This window comes from Geotrypetes seraphini, chromosome 3, assembly GCF_902459505.1.
Source record: "Geotrypetes seraphini chromosome 3, aGeoSer1.1, whole genome shotgun sequence".
Taxonomy (NCBI): Eukaryota; Metazoa; Chordata; class Amphibia; order Gymnophiona; family Dermophiidae; genus Geotrypetes; species Geotrypetes seraphini.
Genome location: NC_047086.1, coordinates 357,417,421 through 357,441,893, shown reverse-complemented (window position 1 = coordinate 357,441,893; position 24,473 = coordinate 357,417,421). Strand labels below are relative to the sequence as shown.

Below are 24,473 nucleotides of genomic sequence, written 5' to 3'. Positions count from 1 at the left end.
TTGGCACTTTGTGAAGGAGTGTGTAATTGATAAATGGACCTAAGGTAGAACTTGCAGTTACTATTTCTATCTCATTTTAATGACACAGATATTCAAACATAGTTTTATATTAACAATCCAGAACCACACAGAGCAAGAGACTACACAATCAACATCACGCCCCAAAGATAATATCTAGCCGGCACCCAGCCTGAGGGGAGAGGCAAAATGTCAACCACATTCATACCCCAAAAGCCTCACCCACCCCTTGTACTGAAATCTACAGGTAGTATCAGAATATTGGTAGTAAATGTTCATAGAATATGTCCCAGTATGCAGTGTCCTCTGCAGCTTTAATTACATTTTTAATCCACACACACCTGCTATTCCAGTGACTGAAAGAAATTGTTAAAAGACCTTTTAGGCCCAGACTCAACCAAACTGTTTGGTGCATGTTACTGAGCTGTAACGAGTCATGAATTCTTGCCAAAATGAAACGGGGACTTTAACTACAAAGGTGCTACGTAACCTGTATAACTGTAAATTGGGCTTCAGATTTTAATTTTTTAACTGTTAAACATGGATAAAGCACCTTTTATACAAAAAATAAATAGGCATTTATTGGAAAAGGATCACACATTGCCTTGCTGCCTTTTTGGGTTCTCCACTGGGCCTTTTCTGTACTGATGATTGCTAACTGCAGGAATGGATGTATTTGATTCAACCAAAGAGGATACTTAGCACTGATACTGATTTTTTTTGTCATCAAAGAACATGTAATGAGCTGTAAAATAAACCCTAAATTTACAATTTAGAAACCCCTTAGAAGCCATAAATATAAATCTTTGGGGTTTTAACAGTGAAAATGTACTTTGTTCAAGAAAACCAAATTGTTCTGGTGTTAGTATGTGGTGATTTTTTTTTTATTTATCAAATAGATTTATTGAATTTTAAAGTTCACAAATACAAATGCGAAACAATGTTCAATACAAAACATCAAGAAACAAATATAATCAGTTGAGCTGTGAGCCAATTTTCTGGCGATAATTTTTTCAGCTGACTTGTCTGCTCTGTCACTTGCAATGACTTTCAGACCTTTGTAAAAATTCTGTGCTTTTGCTTTAAAATGAAGCAAACAAACCTATTTTACAAAAGCGCCGAAGAGGTTTTTAGCACCGGCCAACATGTTGAATGTGCTGCTCCAGCAGTCATAAAGTTCCTATGAGTGTCGGAGCAGCGCTGAGCATTCAACACGCTGGCTGGCATTAAAAACCTCTTCTGCGCTTTTGTAAAAAGGGGGAGGGGGAGAAACAAATGCAGAAATACCCTGACCTACATCTTTTAATAAAATGACACGGACTGCAAAATGTGAAGGTGTTCAAAATTCACACACATCTCTGCAAGACAGAAACAAACACTCCTCAATCCTGTTCAAATATTTCATTTTGCAGCAGGAGAAAAAGTGCACATGGAAAGGAGCATCTCTGGGTGTTTAGACCACTGATGTAGGTTAGGAATTTTCCAAGACCTAAGGAATAGCATTAAAACATTAATTTTTGCTTTTTCAAGATATCTTCTGAGTTCAGGTTATTTTGCATTTGGTACACAGAGGATGTTTGAAACTTAATACAAGTATGCCTGGTATGATTTAACAGCGGCAATGCTCAAATTTAATTTTATCTTGGAAAATGATTGTGATGGCTGCTTTGGCGGATATTTTTAATTTTTTAAGCACTTAACAAATAGAAAAGTTGTCAAAGATGGGCAGGGTGGATTACTTTTGACACAAAACTATGTTCAAGTCACTTGCTCTTTCCTATAATTGCATCTTTGAATGGTTTTATTATTTTACTGCATCATAAAATGTGAGCTTCAGTGTCGATGCAAGCTGATTGGTAAAGTATAAAAGGGAGATGTAGAGCTGAAGTTGCTAAAGCCTCAGAATCTTCTAGGACTCAAGATTAGTTGGTGGAAAGTGCAGAGATGGGGCGCTACACGGGCAGAACTAGTCGGCTGATCATAATGTGTATTATAAGTTTTCTTATTTTTGTGCTGGAGCTGGTGGTAGGCTACATTGGGAACTCCCTTTCCTTGGCATCTGATGCCTTTGGCGTCTTATCCCATTTGATATCGATGATTATAGGTTTAGTTGGAGTCCGTTTTAGCCGAGTCCAGTGGCACAGAAGGAACACGTACGGCTTCCCCAGGGCCGACGTGGTGGGAGCCTTTGGCAATTCTGTGTTTGCCACAGCACTAATGTTTACCATCCTGATAGAGGCCATTAAGAGGTTCATCGGGCCACAGATGACAGAAAATGCCCTTCTTGTGCTGATTATTGGAGTCGTAGGTGTAGCGATCAACTTTCTAAATTATCTCATTTTTCTGGACTGCTGCCTTCCTAAACGACACACTGCCGACGAAGAGTGTGCGACAGGTAAATATTTTCATGAATTTGACTACTGTAGAATTGAGAATAACGACTTTTTAAAATATTTTCAGTTGTGCAAATTTGGCCCTTTTTTGGCATTGTTGCTCAGAAGCAACGTGTCTTCTATGGTTCTTATGGGAGATCTGCGTCTCCAAATGCCTGTTACTTGGCACTGTTGCTCTCGTTCAACATCTAGGGCTCCTTTTACAAAGGCGTGCTGGCGGTTTTAGCGCACGCTAATATGCACGCCTCCTAAGCAGGCAGCAATTTTTCAGCTAGAGCACGCCAATCTTGTGCATGCGCTTAGTAAAAGGAGCCCCCAAGTTACGTAAAGCAGCCGTTTCACCATCTGCCAATTAAAGGGTTAATTATATAAGTTGCAGTTTTCTTTTAGGAAGCCCTTTACTAAAGATTAGCTCATGTTATCTGCAGCAGGACCTATGAGAATTTTTTTTAAAAAAGGATCCTGTGTAAGGTAACATGGTAATCTTTAGTAAAAAGCCCCCTTAGAGCTACTTTAAAAATGTCTGAATTGTGACAGATTTTGTATTGGCCCTTTCTAGCCTGCAAATTCTGAGCCCCTACAGCAGAAGCTACCCTAGGGACTTCACAGGATATGTACACTTCTCCCTCCGTATTCGCTGTGATAGGGGATTAACAGAACCGCAAATACAGAAAAACTGCGAATAACTTTATCATATGTTATTTGCTCTTTTCTATTAAAAACCATTGTGAATATGGTGAAACCACGAATAACATGGTGGGAGACCTGGCCTGTTCCTGAAGGAGAGGCAAAACACGGTGAAGAAAGTGCTGGGACTCAGTGATTTTCTCTGTAAACACTTGGAATCGAGGATTTCTCTATGCAAGCTGATGTAATTTGGGGGGAGGGGCCAGCAAGCTAAAAACCATGAATAATCGAAACCACGATTGCTGAACCCACGATTACGGAGGGAGAAGTGTATAATGAATATGAATGAAATAAACTTACCTCTTTTGGGTTGCTGATACAGTATATGCAAATATGTCAAGCATAAACGGCCATATTTGGTGCTGAGATCATGAAGATAGGTTTTGGGACGCCGCACCCTACAAATCTGCACAAAATATTCTCAACCAAGTGCAACAGAAAGCGGCCCCAGGAAAAGCATCGCTGGGCTGTACACCTTGCTTATGCATGCTAGTTAATGGTGCCTTGGAATTCTTTGTGGACAAAAGTTGCCATATATACCAAATTGTATTTGATGCTGATTTTTTTTTTATGGCAAAGTGTGCTCCATCTTGAAATCCATTCTTTGTATGGTGCAAAGTATCCTGCAGTTCTGATGCATTTTGCCAGAATTTGAGTTTTAATTGCAGGCATCAAAGGGTTAAAATGCAAAAATATGAACAACTCAGCTGCTGAACTCTCGACCCCAGTATCATCATCCAGGCAAAATGTTTGATTTATGAAGATGCTTAGCTGCATTGACATCATAGTCAAAAGTGCTAAGGCTTTTTAGCTCATATATATCTCCTAATGTGCAATTAATATGTGTTTGCACTCATAAAGCCTACAAAGTACTTTCAAGTGAATGTTAGCAGTTGTAAGATATGATGCAATCTTCCTACTAATATGTAACCCTGTTTTTTATTGTTAAGATATTAGTCTTTGTATTTTCTGTGAGCACACATTTATATAGGAAATGTTAAAATGAGGGATGGAGGGCATCAGGCTGATAATTCAAGTGAAAATCTTCCCATCTCCCATGAGAATGGGATGATTCATTGCGGACCTTTAAGAGCTGCCAATTCATCACTGCCCTTCTATTGCTGCCAGTTCAGCACGGTCTTTTCATTGCGGGATGTTCTTCCCGACCGTTTCAGCACTGTCCCTTTTAATTTTGCTTTTCAGTTCATCCACTACACAGTCTAGGTTCTTTTCTACACCCATGTTTGAAAATCAATCCAATTGCCTTCCCAAATGATGTAAAAATATAGCCAACTGATTTTTTTGGAAAGGTACCAAAACCGGATTGAAATTTGCATATAATAGAGATGACAGGTATGCAAATCTGCCTCATGCATATTCATTAAGGATATCTTGAAAACCCAGGACAGTTCCTTTTTTTATGTCAAAGTTTGCTATTTTTACAAATTTACTTGTTGGAAAAGGAAAGATATGGTTTCCTAGGTTTAATATACCACCTTTCCTTGAAACAATACTAAGGCATTGTACAAATTAATAATAAAAAAAAAAAGATGAAGAAAAGAAATGGCATTATAAATCAGGAAAGCAAGATTAATAGAATGCTGCAGTCAAACAGATTAATCCAGTGTTCTTCATTTGAAGGCCCCAGGGGGCAATGGCCGCTTTTAGGATTTTGTTCTGCCACAATGTACTTCTCTATCCAAGCTCCACACACAAGGGGAAATTAGCTGGGGAGAAAGTGCTGCATGCTAAGACATTCTGATGGACACAGAAACAGAATGTATTTGAAAATGTCCACCACCTTGGTAACTTCTCCTTGAAAAACTGCTTAACACAGGTACACAAACCTGGTCCAGTGGCACAATACTCTGGAGTTTGTGTACCTGTGTTAAGCAGATTTTCAAGGAGAAGTTACCAAGGTTAATTTACACTTAATTCAGGTGCACAAGAGTTCATGTACCGGGTACTTGCTATTTCTGTGGGTGAGGTATTCAGAGGAAGCTGTGCACATAGATGAAAAACCTGTTATATTCACTGTTTACAGCCTCAAATCATTTTCTTTTAATGAAGCTAGAAGTACATGAAGAAGTAACATGCTTTTTGGTTGTCATTGAAGATGGAATCTTCATCTCTTCTGGGTCTAGTGGTGAAATCCCTGTGAAATTGATCTCTAGAGCAGTGCTTGGGATATCCACATTGAATATGCATGAGATGGACTTGCATAGAAAGCTTCTCATGCATATTCATTGCGGATTTTCTGAAAACATGACTGGCTAAGTGTGTCCTAAGGACTGAGTTGAGAACCCCTGCTCTAGAGTATGCCCAGTGCACTAAGGTTAAAATGTCATTTATTTTTTTTTTTTAAACTTATGTTTATTAACAGTGACAGGTACACCACCCAACAGGGTACATTGCCAAAGAGCAAGAACAACAACAAAGGCATGGTCCAATACAAATGAGAAAGAAAACAAAGAAATGCCACGAAATATACCTATCCTCCCCAGTAGTCCCCACCAGGTAGACAAGAAGGATCAATAAAAGAGGTAAAAAAAAAGTAAACAGGGACACCCTAGGGAAGGTCAAAATAGGATTCAAAATGAGCAGGAAAACCAGATATCATGGACAGTGACCCCTCACCTTTTTATATAGAAGGGTCCCAAAGGACCAAGCAAAGCATACACCACCACAGACTCGCAATTCCATCCATACCACGCAACAGAACTCACATCCCCCCATACACTCCAGAACCCTCCCCCCCACCAATCCCCCCGCCCCAGGGCACCAAAGAATGATAAGGAAACAAAGCAAAGGCTTAATATAGTTGACAAGGAAGAGCACCCCCCCGATCACCGTTCCCAACTCCATGTCATTAATGTTCATTCTACAAAACAAAGAATTAAATGCCTGGTATACTAATGATATTAAATGTGATGTTTTGCTGCAGATCATGCCTAGATATTATGAAGGCTGGTAGCCTAATGCTTAGTCCCTAAACTCCTAGACTTTAAAAAAAAACAATCCAAAAAACAACCTTTTCCAAACTGACAGGAACATTTTTCCTGATTGATGCGAGCTCCCCCCCCCCCCCCCAACTCTTCCCCAAAACACTATTAATTACAAAAGTGATCTTAATTTGCAATGATAAAAATACACACATACAAGATGTACAAAACACCATGCTGAAAGGGCATGCAAAGGCAAAGTGCAGAATGGCTCATAGCTAGGTATCCATATCTACAATAGTAGGAAGTATAGTATCCAAAGATTGATATACTAAAGTGTGTTAAGAGTAATGCGGTATTAATTATCATGAATGCAGTTAAAGTATTAATGAACAGTCCTGTCTATTAATATTGGTGAAGTTGCACATAACATCAACTACACCTCCCTAAATAGTATTTAATTTTTTTATGTTGCCCAGTGTAGGACACATTGCATCCTTTCCTCCTTTTTATGACTCCTGATTAGAGAATGACACAGGGATAGGTACCTGCGGGACAGGGATGGGGACGGAGCCCACAGGGCGGGGATAGGGGCAAACTTTGTCCCCATGTCATTCTCTATGGAAAAGCAACATATTTTAGACAATTCGCAACGGAATTCAATGATTAAAAAAACCCCAAAACTGCAAAAGTAGCTTTTGGATTTACATGAACTACTGTTAAATGACACCATTTGTTTCTTGTCTGCCTTCGATGTGGCAACAAGAGTCTTGTCTGCTGATCATCCTCCTACCTTCTACATTACAACATCCTTCCATTATGTGCCCAGCTGCTCAAGCATCTTACTGTTCCCGCTTCAGATTCATTCATCATTGCTAGCATCAAGGAACATTTCCAACATTTAATAGACACTTATTTTCCTGTTTTTCCATTACACAGTCTAGGTTCTTTTCTACATCCAAGCCAGTTACTTTCCCAAATGATGTAAAAATATAGCCCACTGATTCTTTGGGAAGTTTGTACCAAAACCAGGTTGAAATTTGCATATAATAGAGGTGACAGGCATGCAAACCTGCCTCATGCATATTCATTAGGGATATCTTAAATACCTGGCTGGCTGTGGGTCCCCAGGACAGATTTAAGAACCACTGATGTAGACCATCAGTGCCCTCCTCTGTAGTTGCCTTCCTCTGGACTGACTCCATCCTGTTTTATATCTCTTTGAAAGTGCGGTCACTTATTCTAAATGAGGTCTCTGAGGGCTCCTTTTGCTAAGCTGCGTTAGGGCATTAACGCGTGGAGTAGCGTACACTAGACCTTAACGCCACCATTGAGCTGGCATTAGTTCTAGCCGCCTAGCGCAGGGTAATATCCTGCGTGCGCTAAAAATGCTCGCGCACCTTAGTAAAAGGATCCCTGAGTCTCTTATACAGGGGCATCAATATCTCCTTTTTCCTACTGACCATGTTGGGGGGTCTATTACCTTAAGGACTGAAAGACTCTTATGTTAGACCTGCATATCTTTGTGTAAATGCATTACTTTGTTCATGTATTTTCAATAAACTGTTTGCTCTTGAGTTTGGTTGATCGTGTTTCTTCCCCACTCCTTTTTTGTTTCATATTTTCACATGTGGGGCTATGTTTTCTTTGTGTTGTGGCCTAAATTTGGGAGCCTTTTTTTTAAATCTACCCCATAGACCAGTGGTTCCCAAACCTGTCCTGGGGGACCCTCAGCCAGTCAGGTTTTTAAGATATCCCTAATGAATATGCATGAGAGAGATTTGCATATAATGGAAGTGACAGGTATGCAAATCTATCTCATGCATATTCATTAGGGATATCTTGAAAACCTGACTGGCTGGGGGTCCCCCCGGACAGGTTTGGGAACCACTGCCATAGACTATAATTCCTAAAACTGTAACTGGATATTCTTACAGGAACAAAATGGGAGAAAATCCTTTAAAAAAAAAAAAAAAAATCCAATGTCTGTTAATTTGTAATATTGCTTTGTCTTCCCATGGTTTCCTCCTCTACCTTGATTCTTCTTTATCTGGACGATGCCTATAAATAATTCAGGACCCTTCTTAGAATGTTTTAGTGCTGGCCGGCAAGGTAAATGCTCCGACGTTCATAGGAATTGAATGAGTGTTGTTGCATTTACCTCGTTGGCCAGGGGCAGGGTGTGGTGTCCCCCCCCTCTTTTTGTCTTCCCAAATATGGTAACCCTACCTCTTTTCCCGCCAAAGGAAGATAGCTACAGTCCTCCCCCTTTTTTATTTTTATTTTTTTTAAAAAGTTGTTATACGCATTGAAGTATATGATATTGCATAGATAACAAATCTTAATAAACTTGAAACTTAACTGAATTTCATTTCTTAGGGTGATGATTAAAGCCTGTGCAAAGTCCAGCAGGCTACCACTGATCCAAGTGGCGGGTTTTGGGAAAGTGTGTGGATGTGGTTTGCATTAGAGATTTCATAACCGAATGACTTGGTTTTGAGAAAATTGGTTTCTTTCATTTGCGGAATTTATACACAACACGTTTTCTTTTTTGGTTACAGGTGATTCTGTGAGCGTCCAGGACGAGTCTGATGAGCAAGGAAAACAAACTGATGCCGAGAAAGCGGCTACCCTGAATATTAGAGGTACCATATTATGAATATTATGATACAGTCTAGATACTGATAGCAAGGCCAGTGCCATGCAAGAGCAGTCAGAGGGGAAAACTCTCCTTACAGTGATTTCTCCTGTGCAAACAGGCTCATTTGCTACAGGAATAGATTGCCCAATGGGGCAAAAGAGGCCGAATGAGATGAAAAACCAGTTTTCTTTGACAAAATGACAGGGAATTATTGTGTTGTGACTTGAGAAAATCAAGGCAGGTCAGAGTTGAATTTGAAATTAAATGAGGAAATATTGGGAAAGCAGAGACCACGAGACCAACATGACCTGGTCTGCAGGTTCTCAAATCATTATTTAGTTATTGAGATTTATTAACCACCTTTATGAAGACATTCACCCATGGCAGTGTACAGCTGGTATAATTCAACATAAAACTTACAGTTTTGTTAACAGCATAACATTGGTAAAAAGACCAAATATTAAACACAAACACAATGAATGAGGTAAAGACAAAAGTCAGTAAATTGAAACTTTTTAATAGGGCTACCATGAAACAGTTTCAAAAGCTCAAATGAGAGATATAATACATACAAAAAGGGAGATGTAATAATTATGACGCATGTAATAATTATGAAGCATCTAATAAGCACAAATCAGAACTTTGAAATAACATAGATATAGAAACATAGAAAAAGATGGCAGAAAAGGGCTATAGCCCACCAAGTCTGCCCATTCCAAATACCCGCCCCCCTGGTTTCACTCCCTTAGGGATCCCTTGTGAATATCCCATTTTCTCTTAAAATCTGACACGCTGTTGGCCTCAATCACCTGCAGTGGGAGTCTGTTCCAATGACACTGCTTTCTGTAATACAGCTTATCCTAGAGCCGAGGGGGTCAAATGCAGATACTAGGTGAGGACAAGATGGGTAGTACAGAGAGTGTATTAGGATAGACAGATGAAAGGCTAAATTCAAGGCAAGTTGTTTATACAGTAAAACAAGGTATAATGAAATGATTTACCCCCTCCGCTCCCCATACACACTTTTACTAAGCTGCGGCAGAGGTTTCTATTGCGGCCCAGATCACTAAATGCTCCAATGTTTCTCTGACGTTCATAGAATTCTATGAGCGTCAGAGCATTTACTGCTCCAGGCCTGCAGTAGAAACCTCTATTGTGACTTAGTAAAAAGGGGGGGGGGGGGAGTTTAGTGAGAAAAAGCCTCAGAGTAGAGTACTATAATTCTTTATAACCCAATGATGTGACATATCACTCTATGGGATCACACGGTGGTGGATTTTGACATGAAGGTAGCTTGACCTCAAGGAAAGAAACAGACAATTAAGCAACCATTTCCTGTCTTTGTGTAGGTGTGCTGCTGCTTGTCATGGGAGATGCTCTGGGATCAGTAGTCGTGGTGGTTACTGGCACTATCTTCTATGTGAGACCTCTGGAGGGCAACGAGTGTACCTGGCAGTGCTATATTGATCCAACCCTGACTGTGCTCGTGGTCATTATTATTTTAGCCTCGGCCTTCCCTCTAATGAAAGAATCGGCTACAATTTTGCTGCAGATGGTACCGAAAGGTGTCGATGTAGAAGAGATTGGTAAGATAATTGTTTGCCCTTGCCCCATCTCTTGACAATTTACGCTTTGAGAATTAAGACTGTGTACCAGGGTCATTTTATTTCTAGAAGGATTTCTGTGCATTGTGTGCATAAAAGCTTTGTGCTTTCTGGGGATGGGAAATTTAGAGTCACGTATGTGTTTGAAAACTCTCTGGGCAGAGCTTGGATGGAGCCCAAACTTATCCAGTTAGTGGTAATATTCAGTCTGTTAACTAGCTAAGTAAGTGCATAAAGTTACCAGTCTGAATATTGGCTGGTGCCCAGTTAAATTATGGGTGACAGCAGATACCTGAATATTTAGTACTGAAAGCTGGACATGTCCAGGCATTACATATCCAGGATTTATTCAGCCAATGGCTGTGAGCGGCTTACAAGCTGCTTACTATCGTGGGATGAATATTGGGACCTTGGTTTTTCCATCAGTGACTGTAGCGCTTCCTCTGCCAGTATGTAGGTTGAGCTTTCAGGATATCCCTAATGAATATGCAAGAGAGATTTACATGACTGCTACCCCCATTGTCCCTCATGCATATTCATTAGGAATATCCTGAAAACCTGACCTATTGGCAATCCTTAAGGACTGGTAGGAAAGACTAAAGAACTATAGAGGATTTTTTCTAAATAGAATTTTAAAATAATAATGGATTAATGTTAGTGCCTTTTGAAGTGCATATCTTTGAAAGCATGATGCTCACCTCCCATTGAATGGCTTTGTGTGTTTCAGGTATGAAACTTTCCAAGGTGTCAGGAGTTGGCAGCATCCATGAAATGCACGTCTGGGGACTTGTTAGTGGCAGGAACATAGCCACGCTCCATGTCAAATGCCAAGATGTCACCAGTTACAAAGTGGCCACTCCCAAAATGCGTCAAATGCTCCACAGCGCTGGAATCCACTCCGTGACCATCCAGCCTGAATTCATCAACCAGCACGATGGCTCCTTATCTTGCAGCTTTCCCTGCATCTCCCAGAAGTGTGACTCCAAGCTCTGCTGCAGTCAGAAGCTTGCAACCATGGCACACGTTAGCAGCAGTGTGGAGATGAATGGGAACACAGCTCAGACACTCTCTAAGGCTGAAGCATTAAGCGGGACTGATGAATTTGAAATTTCTGTTGAACCATGCTGGGGAAAGGGGAGGGAGAAAACGGAGGGAAATAGTAAAGACACTGAGAAAACAGGTGAAATTTTGAACTCAAAAAGCACACGATTTTAAGCTGCTCAGCTAGCCTATAGAAAACTAGCTTTGAACAAGGTAGTGTGGTTACACAGCCACGCCTGATATGTCAGCCATTGCTGACAATTATGTAAGGAAGTCTGCTGGGCACGGACTGCCAACCAGAGCTGCTATTGAAATCCTGAAGATGTAATGGGGATTATGTCGTATTTTCAGGAACTTAACAGTTATGTAAAACATTTCTGTTGCTAGTGTAATGCTCACACTGTTTTGTAAAGGCATCATTTTGTGCAGGGAGTAGGCACTTTACAGGAAGCAGGGACTATTTTTTGTTGAGGTGCACTGAGACCTCATTGTTTTTTTGCTGCTGCATTTTACAGTGCTTCATTGACAATATTGGGAGCATTTGTTCAAGTCAACCTACTAGTGTGACCTTCACACTTGAACCCTATAAAGAGCTGGTGTTCCACGGTGAAGTCCAACAAGCCAGTAACCCATCACTTGTATTCCTAATATGGTTTATGAGTTCTCAGGCCCAGATCTAGCAGTTCTGTTTTTGAACTGAACCTTGCTGGGTCACCAAAAATGTCATAACATGGAGGAAACTTTCCAAGAAGGTCTCTTGTCTCTAATATTCCCCAGACTCCCTCAGAGTTTTAGGAGATAAAGCTGAAATTTGTCCTCCTATCTTCTGGGACTTCAGCAGTCCTGTATGTAAGTGTGTGAGTCTTGGGGTGTGTTTTGTATGTGTGTAATTGAAGTTTGATAGCAATGTTTTGATATAACAGAGTTATTAAAGGCAGAGCCTAGAGATATGAGTAGGATCCTACCACCTACATTGAATACACTGTAACTGCATTGTATTTGCTTTCCACTTTGTGTTGTACATTGATCCAGTTTTAGCCAATAATATTTTGACTGATGGAGTGATCGGGATCATTGTCATCTGTCATGTAGCCTAACAGAGCTGCTACTGACATTGAACAAATAAACGGACATTTGGCACAGTGGTAGAACTCTGTACCCTCAGGATGTTTTAACTGATTTTTTTTTTTTTTTTAATGCATTATCAGATTCAGATTAAGTGTCAGATAGGGTATTCCAATGAATGGAATTCAGTTGCAAGGGTAGCCTCACTCACCTATATCAAAACAGGAAATGGAGTGATTTGGGAAAGATTGTGGACTAGTGGAAGCTTGTTTCTATACCTCGCAGATTGGGCACTAATACCAATTCCTAGGCACTCTGGCTTTGGGTTGGACTTTCCCTTTGTTTAATACATTCCAAACTGATCTAGTTTGGGGGCATGGAGTTAATGGAGGAGACGAGGCACTTTAGCAGTGGAGCATGGGCACGTTTCCAGATTCTGTTTCCCTCTTGTTCATTGTTACTTCTCTGAGAGCAAGAATAGTCATTGACAATGCCAACTCTCTTGTTATTTAATATTTGCACACAGAATTCAAATTTTTGAATGATCAGTGGTAGAGAATGACATGGGAGCAAAGTTTGGCCCCATCCCCGAGGCCTCTGTCTCTGTCCCCGCGGGCTCTGTCTTCGTCCCTGCCTCAACATTGCAAATTCTGTACCTGCCCCCACCCTGTCTCCGTGGACTCTTTTCTCATCTGCTCAAACCTCGAACACATGATTTTATATTTAAATCTTTTTATTACAGTATAAAAAGGGACAATATTTGGTACTTCTGTTTGTAAATCACAAATACTTAAAGCCTTTCATGTCAATCTGGTTTTGCTATAACCTTCCCAAAGATTCATTGCCTGTGCTTATGCATCGTCTTGGAAGATAATTAATTGTCCAAAATGTGTGGGGAGAGTGTGGCGCAGTGGTTAAAACTGCAGCCTCAGCACCCTGAGGTTGTGGGTTCAAACTCACGCTGCTCCTTGTGACCCTGGGCAATTCACTTAACCCCCCATTGCCCCAGGTACATTAGATAGACTGTGAGCCCACCGGGACAGACAGAGAAAAATGCTTGAGTACCTGAATAAATTCATGTAAACCGTTCTGAGCTCCCCTGGGAGAACGGTATATAAAATTGAATAAATAAATGAAACTGGCATGTTATAGATCAGTGGTCTCAAACACGCAGCCCGGGGGCCACATGCGGCCCACCAGGTACTATTTTGAGGCCCTCAGTATGTTTATCATCACAAAAGTAAAATAAAACAGTTTCTTGATCATATATCTCTTTAGCTATAAATGACAATATTATTATTATGACTTAGCCAAAAGGGAAGATTTATAAACTATAAAGAGTTTTACCTCACGCAAAATTGTAATTTCTTAATAAGATATTAACTATTTTTTTCTGAGGCCCTCCAAGTACCTACAAATCCAAAATGTGGCCCTGCAAAGGTTTTGAGTTTGAGGCCACTTTTATAGATGCTATTCCATCTAGTTGGAACAGCCTTTTAGAGAATGATACAGGAATATAGTTTGTCCTCCTCCCTACAGGCTCTGTCCCCTCCCCATCCCTGCCCCGCAGTTATCCGTAGGTACCCATTCCCATGTCATTCTCTAATCTGAGGCAATACATCCACATTGCTTTTGTATCTTACCAGCCATCTTTGCAACTTTTCCACCTATCTTTCCTCCGATTCTAGCTTAGAAAGCATCCCATAGAGACTCAGTTACTAAAAAATCAACTTTGTTATGCTTTGTATTTTATTATTAGTGACGGGTCATATACCATACTAGCACTATTTAGGAGCCATCCTTCCAATGTTGTGGTTTCTGCAAAGTAAGGTGCTTAGATTTCATAGGTAGAGAATGACACGGTGACAAAATTCATCACCGTTCCCGTCCCCATGGGAAGCAATCCCGTGTTATTCTTTAGTGTCCATCTCAACCTCAGTCCTTCTACACCAGCATTCTTCAGTGCAAGGCTTGAGGTTGTGCCCATTTATGCTCTGATTCTTCCCTCTCTCCTTAAAGAATCACATGGATATGGCTCCCCATGGGGATGGGAAAGGGAACAGTGATGAATTTTGTCACTATGTCATTCATGTTCATAGGTTGAAGATGGGCCATTCTACTACAATAGCCTTTGAGACATAGATCAACATAGCACTGTTACATTGATTGCGGAATCTAATTGAAACCCCACAATGAATTTATTTCCATGAGGTGTGATTACGTAAATGTTAACACTGAAGTAAGCCGGCCAGATATGCAGTTTCTGGATGTACAAGTAAACTGACTTAAAACTGAGGTCCTACTTAAAGTGCTGAATCCACATTTTAAACACAATTGCAATTTAAAGACGTACTCCATGAGAATTTTCATAGTGTATGCCTTACTTTATTCCTGATCAATCACCCATATAACAACCAGATGCAAATACGCAGGTGACTTTTAGCAAGTGCACTTTCCATTAGCTAACATTTCAGAGAGAAGCTACTTAGATCATTTGTGTTTGAAAATTCGTTATTGGAAAAGCTTCCTCAGTATATTTAATAATATGCTAGCTTTGAAGTCAGCATTGGAGGAGACGGTGGGAAGCAAACCAAAAGAAAAGGCACCCGATTCCAGAACTAGTCTTTGCTGCTAATGAGATTCTTCTTTCTTCTTGCAGGGTACTTAGATTTGGTAAAATAAGCTGTATTTTTATGGTACTTGGGATCTAGTCTTGTATTTCTCAATGCTTTTATTTGAAAGGTGTATAGCTTTGTATTATTTTATACTAATGCAGGGGTGTCCAAGTCCCTTCTCAAGGGCCGCAATCCAGTCGGGTTTTCAGGATTTCCCCAATGAACATGCCTGAGATCTATTTCTATGCTAATAGATCTCATGCATATTCATTGTGGAAATCCTGAAAACCCAACTGGATTGTGGCCCTCGATGAGGGACTTTGACATCCCCTTTACTAATGTATGTGTGCATGAAATGATTCAAACGTGTTTTTGTTTACTCGGAATTTGCTCATGTAGGATTTGGACCGATCTTAATTTCTACAACCTTGATGCTGCTGGTTGGTTACTTGCAAGTTTCCTTTAACATTTCTGTTCTCCTTTGCACAGATGTAAATATTTGAACATTTTGCACATGGAATTTGGTTTTCGTTGTACTGTAAAATTCATAGAAAGTTTGAGAAAAAAAATGTTTATATTACACTATAGTGGTTTTCAGTAGAAGTAAACTGCTATAATAATGCTCTTTCCCTGCTGGGATGTATGTAATATTTTTTTTATCTGTTAATTTTAACAGACTCCATTAAAATTCTTATTTTGTTTTATAATTATTGGACTTGCTGTGTGTATTTTCTATCAGAAGGTCTGACATTTAGAAGCAACACACTTAAAGCAGTAACGGAAGTGAGATGTTTGTGTAAGGATTAATATTAATTAAAAAGGATTACTAGCGTGGACAATCTAATTTGTTTGGGAGGTAGCCAAGACTTGCCAGATCCAGGGGCACACACAAAAATTTGTAAACTCAGCAAAGGGGTTCCAACAGGCGGAGAGAGACAGTGTCCCCCCATGCCCCTTTACTGGATAGTCTGCCAAAAATGGAGACTCCACTCACAAATAAATGCCCACGCATTTATAATAAAAGATTGCCTTTATTTTGATGAAATCCACAAATTTTTTTTTAAATTTATCTTGCCACTAATATTTAATATCACTTAACTGAGCAGTGCTGGGGTAATCCTGGAGTTGAGTAAGGACAAAGCAGGGAGCTATACAAATACCAGTAATATTTATTGCCAGTGCCTGGTTAAGTATGCCGGGTCTAGCACTGAATATTAGATGTATCTCTATAGCTTTCAAGTATTGTTGTAGATCCGGATGGTCAATGCATTGAACATATGGGTCTATTTTAGCTGGTGGCACTCAGCATTTAGAAAAAAGCTCGCTGCCACTGCCTGAATTTTGAGGGATAAAAGAAAATGATTGGCCATAGCATGATTTTTAGCACTAGCCGCAGCGGTAATGGCTCTGGCGCTAATAGAATTCCTATGAGCATCGGAGCTGTTGGCCGGTGCTGAAAACCGTGCTATGGTTTTGTAAAAGGGGGAGGGGTTAGTCATGCTCTTAATTTTTTCCAATTCCTTCTTGAGGTTCTGCAGTTGGATAGACCACTTTCTGGATCCCGTTAGGCCATTTCCTCCCAGAACTTACTTTGGGGGTGGGGGTTCCTGGTGTCTAGCAGCTGGGGTTAGAGAAGGGATCTCAAAGTCCCTCCTTGAGGGCCGCAATCCAGTCAGGTTTTCAGGATTTCCCCACTGAATATGCATTGAAAGCAGTGCAAGCACATAGATCTCATGTATATTCATTGGGGAAATCCTGAAAACCCAATTGGATTGCGGCCCTAAAGGAGGCAATCCAACTTTGAGACCCCTGGGTTAGAGTAATTCCCAGTTGCTCCTGCCCATCAAGCTCTGGGTCCAAATTGTTGAGCTATACCTAGAAGAGGGGATGTGCTATTTGATAGCTATAATAAAGCACTTTACAAGCATGTGTTGCCCTTAACATGTGTTAGTCAAATACTGCACAAAATTGCATATGGGAAATATCCTCTATTAAAATGTGAGAAAGTAAACACACTCATTGGTAACATTAAAAAAAATTAATTGCACTTTTTTTTGCAATACATTTCATATGAATGCGCTAGCTTCAATGCTAATACACTAACACAAGACTCATTAACATTGGTTAACTGGGGTTGTCAACACAAACTAATTAATACATGTTAAATGGCCAATGTTGACACACTTTAGTAGCTGGGCCTCTGGGCTCTATCATCTCTGAAGCTTAGGTTGAAGAGACATGAAAAAAGTCCCTTATGTTCAGGCTACTTGGTGGTCCAGGGAAGGGCAAAAAGGTCTTTCAATGCTAGATTGGCTTTCATGCATCCCCTAGAGTACTTGGTATCTTCCCATTTTCCTCTCTACAGATGAATCTTGAGCTGTATGCCTCCACCTTAATTAGCTCTCAGGCCACTAATCTTCCATCTAAGACATTGGGACAGATATTGAGAATGTAGGAGAAAGACTGACTAACTCCTGCGGTTGGCACTAAGCCCAGATATTCAATGCCGGTCTATTTTGGGCTGGCTCAAACTTAACCTGTTAAGTCGATTTTAAGCACTGGCCAGTTCAGTTATAGCAGCCAAAGATAGATCAGCTATTTGAGTGGTCCAATTTGGCTGCTAAACTTAGCTAGTCAGTGCTTAAAATTAGTGGCTATGGTCCTACGCCCTAGTGTTTTGGCTCCGGGGCCTGAATTTGCTTTGCATTTTCTTTATATATTTGTTTGGTGACTTTTGAGGGTAATCATTTTCAGTTTTTTGATCCTAAACAATTGAATGATTTTCTTAAGGCTAGAGGGGATGTTAATGTAATTGTCTAGAGACCTTATCGTCACTGTATGGGATGGCTTGGGAGTGGAGAATGACATCTCTAAAGTTTAAAATATTTCCTTTGTTTATTGTGTATATCTTGGCTCATTTCTTCACTTGTGGACGATTTAATATCTTTATCTAGTTTTCTCTCTTTGTTAACTGTATTTAGGATTGGCTATTATTTCTAGATTTCTGCTTATCTCCATGGATTGATCCAAATTTATTAAAAATTTGATATATCACCTAATCAGGATTCTAGGCGGTGTACATAAATAAAAGAGCGTTACATAAAGTATAGTTAGACTAAATTAATAAAAACAGACCTACTGGGGTTATTAGTTTGATAGACAAACTAAGACAAACTGGAACGAAAGGAAAAAGGGAGGAAGTACAATGTTAAAAGGAAAGAACATTAAGAGGGAGAAACAAAACAAGGAGAGTAGGGAGGCACAGGTTAGCCATTGTTTAGTCCAGGGCTGCCCACACTTTTGGGGCTTGCGAGCTACTTTTAAAATGACCACGTCAAAATGATCTACCAACAATAAAATCTTAAAAAAAAACACAAAGCACACTGTATGCAGAGAAAGCACAGTTACTTACCGTAACAGGTGTTATCCAGGGACAGCAGGCAGATATTCTTGACTGATGGGTGACGGCACCGACGGAGCCCCGGTACGGACAATTTTAGAGTGATTGCACTCTAAGAACTTGGAAAGTTCTAGTAGGCCGACAGAGGCGCGGGGTCCCCAGTTAGGATAAGCCAGCTAAGAAGCCAACCCGGGGAGGTGGGTGGGACGCAAGAATATCTGCCTGCTGTCCCTGGATAACACCTGTTACGGAAAGTAACTGTGCTTTATCCCAGGACAAGCAGGCAGCATATTCTTGACTGATGGGTGACCTCCAAGCTAACAAAAAGAGGGATGGAGGGAAGGTTGGCCATTAGGAAAACAAATTTTGCAAAACAGATTGGCCGAAGTGTCCATCCTGTCTGGAGAATGCATCCAGACAATAATGAGATGTAAAAGTATGAACTGAGGACCAAGTAGCAGCCTTGCAGATTTCCTCAATAGGAGTGGAACGGAGGAAAGCTACAGATGCTGCCATCGCTCGGACTCTATGGGCCGTGACAGAACCTTCCAGTGTCAGTCCGGTCTGAGCATAACAGAATGAAATGCACGCTGCCAGCCAATTAGACAACGTACGTTTAGAAACAGGACGTCCCAATTTATTCGGATCAAAGGACAGAAAGAGTTGGGGAACTGATCTGTGGGGTTTCGTACGCTCTAGATAGTAAGCTAGAGCCCTCTTACAATCCAAAGTATGCAGAGCCTGTTCCCCAGAATGAGAGTGAGGTTTCGGAAAGAAGACAGGCAGAACAATGGATTGGTTGAGATGGAATTCAGAGACAACCTTAGGGAGAAACTTTGGATGTGTACGCAGAACCACCTTGTCATGATGAAAGACCGTAAAAGGTGGATCTGCAACTAGTGCATGCAGCTCACTGACCCTCCTGGCAGAGGTAAGAGCAATAAGGAAAAGTACTTTCCAAGTGAGAAACTTGAAAGGAGTGGTAGCCAAAGGTTCAAATGGAGGCTTCATTAAGGCGGAAAGAACCACATTGAGATCCCAGATAACAGGAGGGGCTTTAAGAGGTGGCTTCACATTGAAAAGACCCCGCATGAACCTGGACACCAGGGGATGAGCTGAGAGAAGTTTTCCATGAACCGGCTCATGAAAAGCAGCAATGGCACTGAGGTGGACTCTGATGGAAGTAGACTTAAGGCCAGAGTCAGACAAAGAAAGCAGATAATCCAACAATGTCTCCACTGCCAGGGAAGTGGGATCAAGATGATGAAGAAGACACCAGGAAGAAAATCGTGTCCACTTCTGATGGTAACATTGCAGAGTGGCTGGTTTCCTGGAGGCATCTAGAATGGAACGAACGGGCTGAGACAAAAGAGTATCATGAGAAGTCAGTCCGAGAGATACCAAGCTGTCAGGTGCAGAGACTGGAGGTTGGGATGTAGAAGGGTCTCCTGATGCTGTGTAAGCAGAGAAGGAAACAGTGGAAGAAGAAAAGGTTCCCTGGAACTGAGTTGAAGTAGAAGGGAGAACCAATGTTGCCTGGGCCACCTTGGAGCAATCAGAATCATGGTGGCTCATTCCCTCTTGAGCTTGAACAAGGTTCTCAACATGAGAGGCAGAGGAGGGAAAGCGTACAGGAACAGATTGGACCAGTCGAGGAGAAATGCATCCGCTGCCAGACAGTGAGGAGAGTAAAGTCTGGAGCAAAAAAGGGGCAGCTGGTGATTGTGAGGAGCTACAAAAAGGTCTATCTGAGGAGTGCCCCATTGAGCGAAGATGGACTGTAGAGTGAAAGGATCGAGTGCCCACTCGTGAGGCTGGAGAATTCTGCTGAGCTTGTCCGCTAAGGAATTCTTTTCTCCCTGAATGTAGATAGCTTTCAGGAATAGATGGTGATTTATGGCCCAAGTCCAGATCTTCTGGGCTTCCTGGCACAAGAGGCGAGAGCCTTTCCCACCCTGTTTGTTGATGTAGTACATCGCAACTTGATTGTCTGTGCACAGCAGGAGGACTTGAGGAAAGAGAAGATGTTGGAAGGCCTTGAGGGCATAAAACATCGCTCTGAGTTCCAGGAAATTGATGTGATGCTTCATTTCCTGAGCTGTCCAAAGTCCTTGAGTTTGGAACTCGTTCAAATGAGCTCCCCAGGCGTAAGGGGAGGCATCGGTGGTGATGATAAGTTGATGAGGAGGTAGATGGAAGAGAAGACCTCTGGAGAGATTTGAGGATATCAACCACCATTGTAGAGACTGACGAAGAGATGATGTCACAGATATGTGACGTGAGCAAGGATCCATCGCTTGGGACCACTGGGTAGCTAGGGTCCATTGAGGAGTGCGCAGGTGAAGACGTGCGAAGGGTGTGACATGAACTGTGGAGGCCATGTGACCCAAGAGTATCATCATTTGCTTGGCAGAGATGGAATGTTGTGGAAGCACCTGCTGACATAGAGATTGAAGCGTTGGAAGACGGTTGGATGGCAGGAACACTCTCATGAGGACTGTGTCCAAGACAGCTCCGATGAATTGAAGTCTCTGAATGGGGATGAGATGAGATTTGGGTAGATTGATCTCGAACCCCAGAAGTTGAAGAAACAGGATGGTTTGGTTGGTGGCCAGGAGAACAGTCTGAGATGAATTGGCCTTGATTAACCAGTCGTCCAGGTAAGGAAAGACCTGAAGGTGGTGAGAGCGTAGAAAGGCAGCCACCACAATCAGACATTTGGTGAACACTCTTGGAGAGGAGGCAAGACCGAAGGGCAGCACCTTGTATTGGTAATGACAACGATTGATCATGAAGCGTAGGTACTGTCTGGAGGCCAGATTGACCGGTATATGAGTGTATGCTTCTTTGAGATCGAGGGAACATAGCCAGTCGCCTTGATTGAGAAGAGGGTAAAGAGTGGCCAGAGAAAGCATTCTGAATTTCTCTTTGACCAAGCATTTGTTTAGATCGCGAAGATCTAGGATGGGTCTGAGATCTCCTGTCTTTTTGGGAACTAGAAAATAACGGGAGTAGAATCCTTGCCCCTTTTGATCTAGAGGAACTTCCTCTATGGCATTCAGAAGGAGGAGGGATTGAACCTCTTGAAGAAGGAGGGAAGACTGAGGAATGTTCAAAGCAGACTCTTTTGGTAGACCTTGTGCAGGAAGAGTCTGAAAATTGAGAGAGTAGCTGTGGTGGATGATGTTGAGGACCCACTGGTCCGAGGTGATGGTTTCCCAACGGCTTATGAAATGAGTAAGGCGTCCTCCTATAGGCAGCGGAAGATGGGCAGATGGAGGGATACTGGCTATGTCCTGGAGAACCAAGTTAAAAGGGTTGTGAAGGTTTTTGTGGAGGAGGAAGCTTCACCTGTTGTTGCTGCTGTGCAGGTCTAGTGTTTTGCCTTTGTTGTTGCCTCTGACGCCTGGGTTGTTGAGCTGCCGGTGGCAAAGGACGAGCCACAAATCGACGCTGGTAGGCCGATTGCTGACGAAAAGGCCTGGTAGGTGGGGTCTTCTTTTTTGTTTTGAGGAGAGTATCCCACCTAGTTTCATGAGCCGAAAGCTTTTGAGTAGTGGAGTCCATGGATTCTCCAAACAGCTCATCCCCCAGGCAAGGTGCATTAGCCAGTCGATCCTGATGATTGACATCAAGTTCTGACACTCTGAGCCATGCCAGTCGGTGCATGGCCACCGACATAGCTGTGGCCCGAGAGGTCAGCTCAAAGGTGTCATAGATCGACCTGACCATGAACTTTCGAAGTTGTAAGAGCGATGAAGAAGTTTGGCGAAAGGCAGATTTTTTACGGTCAGGGAGGTACTTCTCAAAAGCAATCAGATTTTGTATGAGATGCTTGAGATAGAATGAGAAGTGGAAAGCGTAATTCCCTGACCTGTTGGCTAACATCGCATTCTGGTACAACCTCTTGCCAAATTTGTCCATGGCTTTACCTTCTCTGCCAGGAGGGACTGAGGCGTATACACTAGCTCCCGTGGATTTCTTTAGAGTGGATTCCACTAATAGAGACTCATGTGGGAGCTGTGGTTTGTCAAACCCAGGAATCGGGATGACTTTATATAAGGAGTCTAACTTGCGGGGGGCTCCAGGTATGGTCAAAGGTGTCTCTAAATTCTTGTAAAACGTCTCTCTCAAGATGTCATGGAGAGGTAATTTGAGATATTCCTTTGGAGGTTGGTCAAAATCCAGTGCATCAAGAAAAGCTTTGGATTTCTTTGACTCAGCCTCCAAGGGAATAGAGAGAGAGTCACACATCTCTTTTAAAAAAGATGAGAAAGAGATTACATCTGGTCTAGAGGATGGGTCTAAAGCAGAAGGATCCTCATCACCAGATGAACATTCCCCTTCAGAGAGAAGAGGGTCCTCTGAGTCATCCCACAGATCAGGATCCCGAACCTGAAAACTGCGGTCTCGAGATTCCGGTGTGGAGGGTTCCAGGTGTCGAGATTTGCGTGCCGACTTACTTGACCTCATAGACACGGTACCGGGAGACATTAAGGGCTGCATCGGTGCCGAAGTCTGAACAGCCTGGTGTTGAGCTCTCGGTTCCGGTGCGAGGACTGGCATGGAGACCGAGGAAGCAGAATGTAGCGGTACCGACAAAGTGGATACCGAAAGAAGGGGCTGCTCCACTGTCGGTACCGGTGGCTCAGACCGGACCGGGACCGGAAGGCTCGGTGCCAAAAGTGCAGGAAGGAGTTGTTGCAACTGTTCCTTAAACTGCACCTGCAGGACAGCGGCGATCCGCTCGTCCAGCGAAGGCACCAGTACCGCCTTTTTCTTCTGCGGTACCTGCGGTGCTGCTCTACGCCCCGAAGATGAGGAACCCGAGGTCGAGGGGCTCACCTCTATTGGGGCGGAGCGCTTCCGTGGACGCCTCGAGGTCGGCAGGACTGGGCTCGCTGCTACTGAGACCGGAGGACGCTCCAACGGGGAAGGCTTCTTAGCCGGCTTACCTGAGGGATGCGACGCCGACGCAGTATCGCGCGGTGTCGACGAGGTGGGTGCTGACTGAGACAGGGCCGATGTCGGTGCCGGTGCCGCAGAGTCAGACATCTTGGCACCAAACAATAATTGCTGCTGGATCTGCCGATTTTTCAGAGTTCTCTTTTTTAAAGTCGCACAGCGGGTGCAGGTAGACGCTCGATGGTCAGGACCAAGACACTGTAGACACCAGTTGTGTGGGTCAGTGAGTGAAATTGGTCGTGCACACCGCTGGCACTTCTTAAACCCGGGTTGAGGGGGCATGAAGGTAAAAACGGCTTCTGCCAAATCGAAGGCCGAGGCCTCGATGGTGGCAACAGGCCCCGCCGGGGCGAAATTAAAAGAAGTGAAAAAAAAACACAAAGTTTTTTTTTAAGAAAAGAAAATAAAAGAAAATGAAGGAAATAATATTTCCTTAAGGGTTTACGCGAGCGGGAAGGCGATATGAAAAAAGTCTTCAACAGCCGTTGAAGAAAACGCATCTTCTTAGCTCCGTGGAAACTAAGAAACTGGGGACCGCGCGCCTCTGTCGGGCGGGAAGGCACTCGCGCGTGCGCGGTGCGGCCTACTAGAACTTTCCAAGTTCTTAGAGTGCAATCACTCTAAAATTGTCCGTATCGGGGCTCCGTCGGTGCCGTCACCCATCAGTCAAGAATATGCTGCCTGCTTGTCCTGGGATAAAATGTTAATTATCATTAATATTCCATGGTTTTTTCAAAGAGGTCATGGCAGATGACTTTATGCAATGTCACCTCAGTAACAACTATACAAAAATAGACAAATATACTTTCTCCCTTTTTACTAAACCGCGATAGCGGTTTTTAACACAGGGAGCTGTGCTGAATGCCCCGCGCTGCTCTCAACGCTCAAAGGCTCCTTGCGCTAAAAACTGCTATTGCGGTTTAGTAAAAGGGGGCCATAGTGCAAAATATAGTCAGCAGATATAAATTCTCAAAACGGACACATTTTGATCACTAAATTGAAAATAAAATCATTTTTCTTACCTTTGTTATCTGGTGATTTCATGAGTCTCTGTTTGCACTTTCTTCTTTTAACTGTGCATCCAATATTTCTTCCCTTCTTT

At 42.2% G+C, this 24,473-nt stretch overlaps 1 protein-coding gene across 1 annotated transcript; it reads left to right on the top strand.

The window, feature by feature from the left end:
- Window positions 1–1,962: 1,962 nt before the first annotated feature.
- On the top strand, window positions 1,963–11,500 carry LOC117357289 (zinc transporter 10-like). The gene is made up of 4 exons (XM_033937657.1): window positions 1,963–2,413; window positions 8,602–8,685; window positions 10,031–10,267; window positions 11,013–11,500. The coding sequence occupies exons 1-4, from the start codon at window positions 1,963–1,965 to the stop codon at window positions 11,498–11,500; spliced, it is 1,260 nt and encodes a 419-aa protein (XP_033793548.1).
- The last annotated feature ends 12,973 nt before the right edge of the window (window positions 11,501–24,473 follow it).

Excerpts from the sequence above, each read along its gene's own strand:
- LOC117357289 (XM_033937657.1), top strand. The coding sequence starts at position 1,963 with ATGGGGCGCTACACGGGCAGAACTAGTCGGCTGATCATAATGTGTATT. Across the intron at positions 2,414-8,601 it reads CGACGAAGAGTGTGCGACAG|GTGATTCTGTGAGCGTCCAG; the intron begins GTAAATATTTTC and ends TTTTGGTTACAG. Across the intron at positions 10,268-11,012 it reads TGTCGATGTAGAAGAGATTG|GTATGAAACTTTCCAAGGTG; the intron begins GTAAGATAATTG and ends TGTGTGTTTCAG.